The sequence below is a fragment of the Theropithecus gelada genome, chromosome 16 (assembly GCF_003255815.1).
Source record: "Theropithecus gelada isolate Dixy chromosome 16, Tgel_1.0, whole genome shotgun sequence".
Taxonomy (NCBI): Eukaryota; Metazoa; Chordata; class Mammalia; order Primates; family Cercopithecidae; genus Theropithecus; species Theropithecus gelada.
Genome location: NC_037684.1, coordinates 11,441,366 through 11,456,043, shown reverse-complemented (window position 1 = coordinate 11,456,043; position 14,678 = coordinate 11,441,366). Strand labels below are relative to the sequence as shown.

General features: G+C 42.4%; 1 protein-coding gene across 2 annotated transcripts in view; it reads left to right on the top strand.

The window, feature by feature from the left end:
• Positions 1–14,678, top strand: part of GGNBP2 (gametogenetin binding protein 2) — a 51,206-nt gene that overhangs the window by 33,664 nt on the left and 2,864 nt on the right. Inside the window, exons 7-13 of one of the 2 annotated variants that reach the window (XM_025362728.1) lie at positions 3,957–4,160; positions 5,214–5,388; positions 8,054–8,248; positions 12,314–12,464; positions 12,854–12,979; positions 13,061–13,209; positions 14,025–14,273. In XM_025362728.1, the coding sequence (XP_025218513.1) occupies positions 3,957–4,160; positions 5,214–5,388; positions 8,054–8,248; positions 12,314–12,464; positions 12,854–12,979; positions 13,061–13,209; positions 14,025–14,273 (1,249 nt within the window). Of the gene's footprint in view, positions 1–3,956; positions 4,167–5,213; positions 5,389–8,053; positions 8,249–12,313; positions 12,465–12,853; positions 12,980–13,060; positions 13,210–14,024; positions 14,274–14,678 lie in introns of both variants that reach the window. The other variant, XM_025362727.1, reaches the window with a different exon arrangement.

Below are 14,678 nucleotides of genomic sequence, written 5' to 3'. Positions count from 1 at the left end.
AGAGATGGCATCTAAGGTGTCCTTGGTGTAGTTACCCAGGGTGGCAGTGCAGCCCCTGGCCGAGGTGTAGTTGTCATCAATACCAGCCATCGTGAGCAGCTTCTTGGGTACAGGCACTGAGACGATGCCAGTGCCCTGGGCGTAGGGATGAGGCGCACCAGCACAGAGCCGCAGTGTCCTGTCACCTTGCAAGGGACGGTGTGGGGCTTGCTGATCTTTTTCCCCCAGTAGCCTCTGCGCACAGGGACAATGGAGAGCTTGGCCGGGATGATGGCCCCGCGGATGGCCGTGGCCACCTCCTTGGAGCACTTAATACCCAGACCAACGTGGCCATTGTAGTCCACGATGGCAACAAACATCTTGAACCTGGTGCACTGGCCGGCATGGGTCTGCTTCTTGCACTGGCATAATTTTCAAAACCTCGTCCTTGAGAGAGGCAAGCCCCCAGGAAAAAGTTAGTGATCTCAGATTCCTTGATGGGCAGGGAGAAGAGATAGATATCCTCCAGGGACTTGATCTTCATGTGCTTGACCAGGCGTCCCAACTTGGTGATAGGCATCCACTCCTTATCCTCGGCCTTGCCTCCATGAGTTCCACGACCTCAGCCCCGGCCCCGGATGCCACTGCTGAAACCTCCACGGAAGCCACTACGTTTCCCCTTCCCAGACTCCACCCTCACCGGCTGCCACCAGCGTCATCCACCATTTGGTGTTTTCTCAGAGAAGCGTCTGTTTTTGTTGTGCATGTGTGCTTATGGTGTCATAGCCAAGAAATCATCACTTAGTCCAATGTCATGAAGATTTTCCCCTATGTTTTCTTCTGGGAGTTTTATGGTTTTCAGATGTTAACATTTAGGTTTTTAATCCATTTTGTGTTAATTTTTTATTTTTTGCCCATATTTAAAACTTCAGTGAAATAAAATAATTTAACATTATTTGTCAGTATTATTGCCTCTGTTTACCAAGTGGACTTAGAGCCTCTAATTTAACATATATTCATTTTTTTATTTTTGAGATGGAGTTTTGGTTTTATCACCCAGGCTGAAGTGCAATAGCATGATCTTGGCTCACTGCAACCTCTGCCTCCCGGGTTCAAGCAATTCTCATGCCTCAGCCTCCTGAGTAGCTAGGATTACAGGTGTGTGCCACCACACCCAGCTAATTTTTGTGTTTTTAGTAGAAACGGGGTTTCACCATGTTGGCCGGGCTGGTCTTGAACTCCTGATGATCCACCCTCCTCGGCCTCCCAAAGTGCTGGGATTACAGATGTGAGCCACTGTATCCAGTCCATATCTTCATTTTAAGAAATCGTTATCTGTCCGGGCGCGGTGGCTCACGCCTGTAATCCCAGCTCTCAGGGAGGCAGAGGCGGGAGGATAGCTTGAGCCCAGGAGTTCGAGACCTGCCTGGGTAATATAATGAGACCCTGTTCTCCGCAAAAAGGAAAGAAAAAAAAAGACCAAAAAAAAAATCGTTATCTACTATTGGTCCAGCAAAATGTGTGTGCATGAAATAAAGACATGGCTATAGAAGGGTAAATACTATAGTAAGAAGTCTAGGCCGGGCGTGGTGGCTGACGCCTGTAATCCCAACACTTTGGGAGGCCGAGGCAGGTGAGTAACTTTGAGGTCAGAAATTCAAGACCAGCCCGGCCAACATGGTGAAACGCTGTCTGCACTGAAAACACACAAAAATCAGCTGGATATGGTGGTGGGCACCTGTAATCCCAGCTACTCAGGAGTCTGAGGCAGGAGAATCGCTTGAACCTGGGGAGCGGGGGTTGCAGTGAGCCGAGATCGCCCCACTGCACTCCAGCCTGGGTGACAGAGTGAAACTCCGTCTAAAAAACAAAACACGAAGAAGAGCATAAATCAGAAGTATTAATAATAGGGACAACTGAAAAGTTTTTGTTTTCTTTTGTTTTGTTTTTTGAGACAGAGTTTCGCTCTTGTTGCGCAGGCTGGAGTGCAGTGGTGTGATCTCGGCTCGCTGCAACCTCCGCCTACTGGGTTCAAGTGATTCTCCTTCCTCTGCCTCCAGAGTAGTGGGGATTACAGGCATGCGCTACCACGCCTGGCTAATTTTTGTATTTTACTAGAGACGGAGTTTCTCCACGTTGGTCAGGCTGGTCTCAAACTCCCGACCTCGGGTGATCCGCCTGCCTCAGCCTCCTGAAGAGCTGGGATTACAGGCGTGAGCCGCTACGCCTGGCCAGGTGAAAGGTTTTTAAGCTGAGACACAGATAATCAGATTTGTGCTAGAAAAATTATTTTGGTGTAAGAGATGCATCAATGCTAGGAAGAGTGGAAACAGGAAAGTCAGTTAAGAAGCTTAAAAAAAAAAAAAAAAAAAAAAAAGGACTGGGTGCGGTAGCTCAATCCCAGCACTTTGGGAGGCCAAGGTGAGTGGATTACCTGAGGTCAAGAGTTCAAGACCAGGCTGGCCAACGTGGCGAAACCCTTTCTCTACTAAAAAATACAAAAAAATTGCCGGGCGTAGTGGTGGGTGCCTGTAATCCCAGTGACTCAGGGGACTGAGGCAGGAGAATCGCTTGAACCCAGGAGGCAGAGGTTGCAGTGAGCCAAGATGGCGCCACTGCATTCCAGCCTGGGCAACAGAGAGAGACTCTGTCTCAAAAAAAAAAAAAACAAAAAACGTATATATATATAGTAGGCAACTTAAACCATGCCAGAGGGAATTGAAAATAGGGACCTACAGGAGAAATAAGAAAGAATGAATACTAGTTGGCCCTACCCTTAATAGGAAGACCTAGGGAGAAGTTGGAATTAACTCAGATTTCCAGCCTGGGTGACTTTGAATGGCTGTGAATGGCGATGTTCTTAACAGGGATTGAGAAGGAACATAGGAATAGAACAGTGTTACCCTTGGACAGTGAGTTTAAGGTGTTGCCTGTTGGACATCTGTCATGTCTTGTCACTTTTCAATATGGGTCTGGCCCTCAGGCAATAGCAGAGATTTGAATGGAGCTGTAGAGTCACAGATTATCTTTATAGACATGTTACTTGAAGCCATACGCATAGATGAGCTCATTTGGGAGATGAATTTAAATCAAAGAGATCAAAATTTCCTTGTTTCACCTAACTAATCTTCTTAGCCAGTTACTATTATTGTGAGCGTGGCTTTTTCACCTGACCAAGTTCTTCTTGTTCCAGGAATTAAAAGATTAAGAAAACAGGCTCTATTCTTTCTTTCTGATTGATTGATATTTGGTTTCTAAAATCAATTTTCTTCTCTACATTCACAAACCCTTCTATACTTTTGTCACAGTATATACTATACACTTAAGTTTAAACCAGTTTCCATGTATGTTTTGTCTATATTTTGTCTGTTATTGAGAAATAGGCATTTTTTACAAGAATTTGGCATTTTGGAAATAATCAGAAAATTTAAAAATACGTGTACCGCTTTCTCATTCTTCTCCCGACCCCTACGCCTACCCCTATCCTCAAATGCTTAGCTAGTGAAATATTAAAATGTTGTAATAGAAATTGGAGTCAAGGTCTACTGGCTGAAGAGACCATCTGTTTTCAGAGGCTGGAAGGAGAGAGAAAAAACCAATCAAGAGTCATTGGTTTGTTGCCTCTATTGTTTTATTTCTGACCTGTGCAAATAGCTTTTGAAGTGGAGACATGCTAGTTCTTGGCAACTAATACTTTCTGGGCATGCATTTTATGAAATCATAGGTATGTATCTGCCTCATTCTTTTAGGCTATGTGTTTCTCTAGTTTAAAAATCATTTGCCAGTGAAGATCTGTCTGTATTCATGCAATCCTTAAATTTGTATTTACCTTACATGCATGTGTTTTAAATGTGTGTATGGAGGCTTTTTTTGGATGCTGTAGATGGGAGAGAGTGCCATCATCTAGTATACTGTTATATGCCACATGAGATAATTGCACAGCCGGTTCTTAATTTTGAGGTTTTTCTTTTCAACAGGTTTTGCACTGATTGCAAAAATAAAGTCCTCCGAGCTTACAATATCCTTATTGGTGAACTCGACTGCAGCAAAGAAAAGGGCTACTGTGCTGCACTTTATGAAGGCTTGCGGTGCTGTCCACATGAGCGACACATTCATGTTTGCTGTGAAACAGACTTCATTGCACATCTTTTGGGTCGTGCTGAGCCAGAGTTCGCAGGAGGGTATGAGTATGTAATTTGCTAGAATGGGCTATCTAGCGCTTTGCTTCATTTTATTACTGAAAGTTTATTTTCATCACCTTCTGCCTCAGTACATATGATGTATGTATAAATTAAAGTATGCCTGTAAAGATTTTGCTTCTCTTTAAAGTATGCATTTCTTAATTGACTGAAAATAGGGAAAAACTGTTCTCTGGTGTTTGGTTCAGTCCTCTGCTAGTTCTTGCTTGAAGGGAGGCAGGCTTTTTTGGCTTTCATTGTTACAGACTATCATTTTCATTTGAAAATGATTGGAAGGGATTTTTCTCCCTCTATCCATGCATTATCGTGTGTAAATTTTATTCACAATAATGGTTTTTGCGTGAGATCTTTGCAGTAGGGGATTAAGAAATGCCTTGTTGAATGTAATTCATGAACTGTGTGTATTATATTATCATTACTACATAGAAACCTAAAGTATTATCTCTTTGTTGTAAAAATAAAATCAGATGATGATGTTCATAGAATAAATCAAATTCGTTTCCTTTTCTGTTTAGGGTATCAACCCTCATTTGAGTGCCTACTTTCTGCTAGAATACAAAGGCCTTTTTTATCACCAAAGTTCTGTGAACACTTGTAAAGACTAGCCTGGAGGACTCTTGCCCATGATTGAATCACTTTGGCATTGCCTTTCTCCATTCCCCCTCAAAACAAAAAACCAAATGAAGGAAAAAATGTTTTGCTATAATGGAAAGAAAAAGGAATTGTTGTGTCTACTGTGAGCTGGACACTTTCATGTGATTGCTTTGTGCCCTAAAACCCATCTCTTTAGAGCCAGTTCCTGAATTACTTTATTTTTAGCAATATGAGGACTAAGTTCTACTTGCATGTGTATTTCTCATTGGTTGTAGACATGCGTGCTTGTATATCTACATATACACGAGTGTAAATGTATAACTGTCTTGTTACTAGGTAAGCAAATTGTGTTTAAAACCTGAACTTGCAGCTATGTTATCCATCTTTCACTGTTTCAGTTAAAGATATTAGGAATTAATGTGTGATTATTCCCTTGTATAGGCGAAGAGAAAGGCATGCAAAGACAATAGATATAGCTCAAGAAGAAGTTCTGACCTGCTTGGGAATTCATCTTTATGAAAGACTGCATCGAATCTGGCAAAAACTACGGGCAGAAGAGCAGACGTGGCAGATGCTTTTCTATCTTGGTGTTGATGCTTTACGCAAGAGTTTTGAGGTAAGAACAGTGGGCTGTTCCAGTGTCTAAGATTGCTTAGTCACGTTACTGGACTGAATCTTTTTTTTTTTTTTGAGACGGAGTCTCGCTCTGTCGCCCAGGCTGGAGTGCAGTGGCCGGATCTCAGCTCACTGCAAGCTCCGCTTCCCGGGTTCATGCCATTCTCCTGCCTCAGCCTCCCGAGTAGCTGGGACTACAGGTGCCCGCCACTTCGCCCGGCTCATTTTTTGTATTTTTAGTAGAGACAGGGTTTCACCGTATTAGCCAGGATGGTCTCGATCTCCTGACCTCGTGATCCGCCCGTCTCGGCTTCCCAAAGTGCTGGGATTACAGGCTTGAGCCACTGCGCCCGGCCCCTGGACTGAATCTTAATGTAAGCCACCAGTGCCTCAAAGGACTGTCCATCACTGATAGAGCTTCATGGCTTTGGCTGGATATCATTACATGGTTTGGGGTTGGAGTGGTGGTGATCTGGGGAACTGGGATTTAGAAGAAGTTGATGGATTTAAAAAAATGTTTTTAATCCTGTTACTTTGCCAGCCTTGGTTTTTAGACTTTCTCAGAGTAGAAAACTGAAGATGTTTAACAAGATGCTGCTATGAAACGTAACTAGTGAGGCTGGGTGTGGTGGCTCACGCCTGTAATTCCAGCACTTTGGGAGGACAAGGCAGGCGGATCACCTGAGGTCAGAAGTTTGAGACCAGCCTGAGCATTCATTTCATATGATGAAACCCCATCTCTACTAAAAATACAGAAATTAGCCGGGCGTGGTGGCATGTGCCTGTAATCCCAGCTACTCGGGAGGCTGAGACAGGAGAATTGCTTGAACCTGGGAGGTGGAGATTGCAGTGAGCCAAGATCACGCCATTGCACTCCAGCCTGGGCAACAAGAGTAAACTCCGTCTCAAAAACAAAAAATGAATAAATAACTAGTGAAAAGTTAAATGCAGCCAAGGATTAAGCAGGAAATGTTAAAACCTTTAGTGAGTTTCGTTTTGCCTATTAATGTCCAATAGTATGAAGTAAATGCTGTGTGAATGCCATGGGATAAGAACTACTTTTTAGAAGCACACTGAAGGTGCTTTGTAATGCAAGTATTGGGTTCAATGCTTGTAAATTGCTAACTTTTTAAAAAATTTATTATCTATAGAGCATACGTTAAGCTGTTAAGTATTTTATATATACTAGAGCACAGTTGTAACCCTTTAAAAACTGGGTCATTGGTCCCTAATGAGAATAGGATGAAAAGTATAAATTCCAGAAGCCCATCCATGAACTTAAGTACCCGGTTCTGAGGAGTCTGAGGAGGTTTGTAGTAGTTGGTGAACACATTTCACATTTCTTATTCTTTTCTTTTTCTTTCTTTCTTTCTTTTTTTTTTTAAGACAGAGTCTCGCTCTGTTGCTGAGTCTGGAGTGCAGTGGTGTAGTGGTGTGATCTCAGCTCACTGCAACCTCTGCCTCCCGAGTTCAAGCTATTCTCCTGCCTCAGCCTCCCAATTAGCTGGGATTATAGGCGTGCACCACCACGCCTGGCTAATTTTTTGTATTTTTAATAGAGACAGTGTTTCACCGAGTTAGCCAGGATGGTCCCTATCTCCTGACCCCGTAATTCACCCACCTCAGCCTCCCAGAGTGCAGGGATTACAGGCATGAGCCACTGTGCCCAGCCTTGTGGCTAATTGTATTTTTAGTAGAGACAGGGCTTTCACCATGTTGGTCAGGCTGGTCTGGAACTCCTGGCCTCGTGATCCACCTGCCTTGGCCTCCCAAAGTGCTGGGTTACAGATGTGAGCCACCGTGCCCGGCTCGTTATTCTTTTTCTCTTTGTATTTTTGTGCCTTCAGAGACTAGATCATCTAATCAGGTTAAATAGTTTTTTCATTATATGAGGAAATGGTATGTTTACGTTTGCTCTGTTGAAATTCTTAAATTTATGCCAGGTATGGTGGCTCACGCCTGTAATCCTAGCATTTTGGGAGGCCAAGGTGGGCGGATCACTTAAGGCCAGGAGTTCGAGACCAGCCTGGCCATCATGGTGAAACTCTGTCTCTACTAAAAATATAAAAATCAGCCAGCGTGGTGGCGCACGCCTGTGGTCTTAGCTACTTGGGAGGCTGAGGCAGGAGAATCACTTGAACCTGAGTGGTAGAGGTTGCAGTGAGCCGAGATGGTGCCACGGCACTCCAGTCTGGGTGACAGAGTGAAACTCTTTGTCTTAACAACAACAACAAAAAAAAACCCAAAAAAATCTGAAATTTAAAACTAGAATCTTGCTGGTTTGGAATAGGAGTGTGTACATAGAAAACACAGGGGCCGGGCGTGGTGGCTCACGCCTGTAATCCCAGCACTTTGGGAGGCCGAGGTGGGCAGATCATGAGGTCAGCAGATCAAGACCATCCTGGCTAACACCGTGAAACCCCGTCTGTACAAAAAATCAGCCAGGCATGGTGGCGGGTGCCTGTAATCACAGCTACTCGGGAGGCTGAGGCAGGAGAATGGCGTGAACCTGGGAGGCGGAGCTTGCAGTGAGCCGAGATCACGCCACTGCACTCCAGCCTGGGCGACAGTGCGAGACTGTCTCAAAAACAAAAACAAAAAAACAAAACAAAACAAAAAAACGAAGTTCTGACCAATATTCACCCTCAACCTTATTTTTATAATAGATGACCGTGGAAAAAGTACAGGGTATTAGCAGATTGGAACAACTTTGTGAGGAATTTTCAGAAGAGGAACGAGTAAGAGAACTCAAGCAAGAAAAGAAACGCCAAAAACGGAAGAATAGACGAAAAAATAAGTGTGTGTGTGATATTCCTACTCCCTTACAAACAGCAGATGAAAAGGAAGTAAGCCAAGAGAAGGTAATACTTCTTAATATCAGCTCTTAAGTGTGTATGTATTGCTTTTAGATAGAAGTACAGGCCAAGTGTGGTGGCTCATGCTTGTAATCCCAGCACTTTGGGAGGCCCAGGCTGGAGGATCACTTGAACCTAGGAGTTCAAGACCAGCCTGGGCAACATAGTGGGATCCCTATCTCTTTCTATTTTTTTTTTAAATAATAAAAAAGTACGGTCGTACCTTGGTATCTGTGGGGTTTGATTCCAGGACTTCCTGTAGATACCAAAATCTGCAGATGTGCAAGTTCCTGATGTAAAATGGTATAATATTTGCATATAGTCTATGCATATCGTCCTTATACTTTTATTTCTGAGACAGGGTCTCACTCTGTCACCCAGACTGGAGTGCAATGGCACAGTCATGGCTCACTGCAGTGTTCATCTCTCAGGCTCATGTCATCTTCCCACCTGAGCTTCCCAAGTAGCTGGAACTACAGGCGCACCCCACCAGGCCCAGCTAATTTTTTGTATTTTTTGTAGAGATGGAGTTTCACCATGTTGTTCAGGCTGGTCTCGAGCCTGTGGGCTCAAGCAATTCTCCCACCTCAGCCTCCCAAAGTGCTAGAATTACAGGCATGAACCACCATGCCTGGCCTCTTGTATTCTTAAATTATCTCTAAATTATAATACCTAATGCAACGTAAAAGCCATGTAGGGCTGGGCATGGTGGCTCACGCCTGTAATCCCAGCTACTTGGGAGGCTGAGGCATGAGAATTTCTTGAACCCAGGAGGCAAAGGTTGCTATGAGCCGAGATCGTGCGACTGCATTCCAGCCTGGGCGACAGAGTGAGACTTTCTCAAAGTAAATAAATTAAAAGCTGTTTAAATAGTTGTTATACTGTATTGTTTAGGAAATAAGGACAAGAAAAAAGTCTGTACCTGTTCAGTACAGATACAGGTTGATTTTTCCCCCCCAAATATTTTCAATTCTTGGTTGAATTTATGGATGCAGAACCCACAGATACGGAGGGTTGACTGTATTGCGTTTTGCTAGATTTGGGCATTTTTACTATGCTTTTCCAGTTGTGAGCTCCTGCAGTTTTTATATCAGCTTTTTTCCTACTGTAGTCTGTGTAAGCCAGAATTTTAATGTCATGTCTTTGTTTTATAAAGACAATGTTTGGTAATTATCTCTTTACCTGACTTTAATGTACTATTAGATCAAAGTCAAAATGTAGAAAGCCACCTCTGTGCATGACCTAGAGCAGTTCTCAACTTTTTGGTCTTAGGATCCCTTTATATTCTTAAAAATTAAAGTACTCAATGAGCTTTTGTTTATGTGGGTTATACTTACCAGTATTTACTGTAGTAGAAATTAAAAGATAAATTTTAAACTCCTTCAAAAATAATGTTGACTAAATATTTTTTCAAAAATATTTTCTAAAATGAGAGTGAGAAGAATGGTATTATATTTTTTTTGCAGACATCTTTAATGTTAGTCTTAAAAGGAATAAGCTAGGTTCTTTTTGTTTTGTTTTGTTTTGTTTTTGTGAGACAGAGTCTCGCTCTGTTGCCAGGCTGGAGGGCAGTGGCACGATCTCGGCTAACTGCAACCTCCACCTCCCAGGTTCAAGCGATTCTCCTGTCTCAGCCACCCGAGTAGCTGGGACTACAGTTGTGCACCACCATGCCCAGCTAATTTTTGTATTTTTAGTGGAGACGGGATTCACCATGTTGGCCAGGATGGCCTCGATCTCTTGACCTCATGAACCACCCGCTTCAGCCTCCCAAAGTGATGGTATTATAGGCGTGAGCCACTGAGCCCAACCGAATAAGCTAGATTCTTGTATCTGCTTCTGCATTCAGTCTGTTTCCATTTATTGGCTTGGTTGAAGCATATGAAGAAAGTCTAGTCTCACACAGATATATATGGTAGGAAAAGTATTTTATTTTGGAGACAGGGTCTCGCTCTGTCACCCATGCTGGATTGCAGTGGCAGATCTTGGTTCACTGCAACCTCCGCCTCCTGGGTTCAAGCAATTTTCGTGCCTCAGCATCCCAAGTAGCTGGGACTACAGGTGTCTACCACCATGCCTGGCTAATTTTCTTTTGTATTTTTAGTAGAGACGGGGTTTTGCCATGTTGCCCAGGCTGGTCTCGAACTCCTGAGCTTAGGCAGTCTGCCCACTTCTGCCTCCCAAAGTGCTGGGATTACAGGAGTGAGCCACTATGCCTGGCTGGGAGCAGCATTTTAATGTAAAACTTTTCAGATAGTTGTGGATATTCTTCGATACTACACTTTCACCAGTGGTAGTTTCTAAAAGATTCATTGCAATATGGAATCTGACGCCTTATCAATGACCTTTTTGTACTCTGTTAAAGTAGAATCCATTGGACTATATTGGACTTTGAATAGATCTTTTACTCATGCATTGTTTCGTAACATCATGCATTGGAATTTATTTCAAAGTTCACTGAGTTATGCAGGTCAGAAAAGTCTAAGTATTAGGAAGCTTCAAGTTCATAGTACTGCTGGTTGCAAGGCCAAAATTCTGATTGTTGTTTCAGTGTTTGAATTTTATCATTGACAACAGTTGTTGTTCATTGTTTCTCTTGAAGTAGCAGACTGACTTCATTCATTTTTGAGAAAGTGCCTGCTAAATATCTAAGTCTGAATAACTATAGTTTGTCTCTCAGTTATTCTTTCAAGTGAACTTGATGTTCTAGGAAAAAAGTTCAGCTTGCACCTCAAAAAGTTGCACAAGTACGTTTCCTTGAGACAGCTGCAACAGAAGTGCTTTAAGCATATTTCTCGAAGTTTGTCACATGGACTTTTTTTTTTTTGAGACAGTCTCACTCTGTGGTCCACATTGGAATGCAGTGGTGTAATCTTGGCTCACTGCACCCTCTGCTGTCCCGGTTCAAGCAATTCTCTTGCCTCAGCCTCCTGAGTAGCTGGGATTACAGGCACCTGCCACCTTGCCTGGCTAATTTTTGTGTTTTTAGTAGAGACAGGATTTCACCATCTTGGCTAGGCTGGTCTTGAACTTCTGACCTCAAGTGATCCACCTGCCTCAGCCTCCCGTAGTGCTGGGATTGCAGGTATGAGCCACTGCACCTGGCCCCACATAGACTATTAAAAAGATTTCTGTTGTCAGGGCGTGGAGGCTCATGCCTGTAATCCTAGCACTTTGGGAAGCCATGGCAGAAGGATTGCTTAAGGCCAGGAATTCAAGACTAGCCTGGGCAACATAATGAAACCCTATCTCTACAAATGAATAAAAAAAGTAGGCCTGGTGGTGTGCTTCTGTAGTCCTAGCGACTTCAGAGACTGAGGCAGGAGGATTGCTTGAGCCCAAGAGTTTGAGACTGCAGTAAGCCATGATTATACGACTGTACTCTAGCCTAGGTGACAGAGGGAGACCCTACTCAAAAAAAAAAAAAAAAAAAAAAGGAAAAAGCATATGTATACAATTAATATTTTTACAGCTTCCTCAAAGACATTCATAAGTGAAATACCTATTTTTGTGAGAGCACTTGACAATTGAAGAATATAGTGATTCGGCTGGGCATGATGGCTCATGCCTGTAATCCCAGCACTTTGGGAGGCCGAGGTGGGTGGATCACCTGAGGTCGGGAGTTCGAGACCAGCCTGACCCACATGGAGAAACCCCATCTCTACTAAAAATGCAAAATTAGCTGGGCTTGGTGGCACATGCCTATAATCCCAGCTACATGGGAAGGCTGAGGCTGGAGAATTGCTTGAAGCTGGGAGGTGGAGGTTGCAGTGAGCCAAGATCGCGCCATTGCACTCCAGCCTGGGCAACAAGAGCAAAACTCCGTCTCAAAAAAAAAAAAAAAAAAAAAAGAATACAGTGATTCTAAGTACACCTTGGTTGGCACTGTCTTGATTCATGCTAAGGACGAATATCTTTACCCACCATTACTTTTGTACTGTCAGTGTAAGTGTCGGTATAATGAAAACGCCACATCTTAGTGTTATGATGAAAATAGTTTTGATCTAGGGAATAAAGTATAGCTGTTACGGAGTAAAGCTCTTGACTGTCTCTTAATGTTGATCCTTAAAGGAAACAGACTTCATAGAAAATAGCAGCTGCAAAGCCTGTGGCAGTACTGAAGATGGTAATACTTGTGTAGAAGTAATTGTTACCAATGAAAATACATCATGTACCTGTCCTAGCAGTGGCAATCTTTTGGGGTCCCCTAAAATAAAGAAAGGTGAGTAAATAGTTTCTTTTTAAAATCAACTGTTAACGCTATTCTTTCTTAATGTTAAATGTAAGAGCTTTTAGAGATTCTGTGAGCTGGAATTTTAAAACTGCTTTATAGTCCCAAGAATATCATATAATTTAGTCAGATACTTAATTTCCTTTTTCTTTATGTTCTTTGACGTATTTTTTGACAAAAACAAAAAATGGTAAATTCCTAATCGTATTTTCATTATTTAATTTACTTTCTACTTTAAAAAAAAAATCCTTCATTGGAAATGTTCTACTTTTAATAAGCCGTTAATTATGAGATTTTTCTGTGGTCCCCAATGAGTTCACTCTTTGTCCTAATATACTTATTGGTATGTTAATTGTAACTCTCACTTGATTTATTCTCAGGCTTATCTCCACACTGTAATGGTAGTGATTGTGGATATTCATCTAGCATGGAAGGGAGTGAAACAGGTTCTCGGGAGGGTTCAGATGTTGCCTGCACTGAAGGCATTTGTAATCATGATGAACACGGTAGGTTCACATTAAGTTTCCCAGTTATTTCTACTACATGGCTGAGTTAACGTAACTAAGAAGGATTATTGATTTCTGCAGGTGATGACTCCTGTGTTCATCACTGTGAAGACAAAGAGGATGATGGTGATAGTTGTGTTGAATGTTGGGCAAATTCCGAAGAGAACAACATAAAAGGAAAAAATAAAAAGAAGAAAAAGAAAAGCAAGATATTGAAATGTGATGAACATGTAAGTGTCATAACTTATAATTCTTAAACCTTTGCTGTTGAGAGAACACTTGTTTTCCTTGGAGTGGCATATGTGTAGCTTAGCTGCTAGGATTTACTTTTTTAAGAATGAGTTCTTTATGCAGTTCCATCTGTTGCTCATCGTGTGAGAGTGTGTGTCGGGGGCACAGAGAGATGTGGTCATTTGTTCAACAGTCCTTGTGAGTCAGAAATTCAATTCTTCTTTTTATACTTTTATAAGCTATGTAATCTTAAACAATTTGTTTAGTCCCTATCATATTAGGTTCTAATAAGGTGAAGTGAATGTATATTGGCAGGTGTGGCATAGTGTCTAGTACATAGTAAGTGCCTGGTAAATGAATGCCAGCTGTTGCTATTGCTTAGTATTCCTTCTAAAGGTTTAATACTATGTCAGGATTTTTTTTTTTTTTTTTTTTTTTTAATTATTATTGAGATGGAGTCTCACTCTGTCACCTATACTAGAGTGCAGTGGCACAATCTTGGCTTACTGCAACCTCTGTCTCCCAGGTTCAAGCAGTTCTCCTGCCTCAGCTTCCCAAGTAGCTGGGATAACAGGCACATGCCACCATGGCTGGCTAATTTTTGTGTTTTCAGTAGAGATGGTGTTTTGCCATGTTGGCCAGGCTAGTCTTGAACGCTTGACCTCAGGTGATCCACCTGCCTTGGCCTCCCAAAGTGCTGAGATTGTAAGTGTGAGCCACTGTGCCTGGCTTTTTTTTTTTTTTTTTTTCTTTAAAGAATAATTGCTATTATTTCATGCCTTTTTACCTGTGAAATCCTTTGCTGTGGTATCAGATCCAGAAGCTTGGAAGCTGTATTACAGATCCAGGTAATCGAGAGACCTCAGGAAATACCGTGCACACAGTGTTTCACCGTGACAAGACCAAAGATACACATCCTGAAAGCTGTTGCAGCTCTGAGAAGGGTGGGCAGCCACTACCTTGGTTTGAGCATAGGAAAAATGTACCACAGTTTGCAGAACCTACAGAAACATTGTTTGGTCCCGATTCTGGAAAAGGTGCCAAGAGCTTAGTTGAACTCCTTGTAAGTATTCCCTGTGGTCTTACTGTATATAATGGTTTGGGAACAGGGTGGATGTGGGAGGGGTTAGTATTTGAGGGCTTAAGGTAGGTAATGGAAGCAAGCTTATAAAAAATTAAGGGTAGTATTTCATTATTCTTTGGGGGCTTCATTTCTGTCCTTCCACTCATGGTTTATGCATCTGCTTTGGAGCACGTTTCCATGGCTGCTTCTGTCTCAGTAGAAGACATTATAGGTACTCCTTGAGTTACAGTGGGGTTATATTCCAATAAACCCATTATAACTCAAAAATACTGCTGAGTCGAAAATACATTCAACACCCCAATAAACCCTTTGTAAAGTAAAAAAAAAAAAAAAAAAAACCCCACGTAAGGCTGGGTACGGTGGCTCATACCTGTAATCACAGCA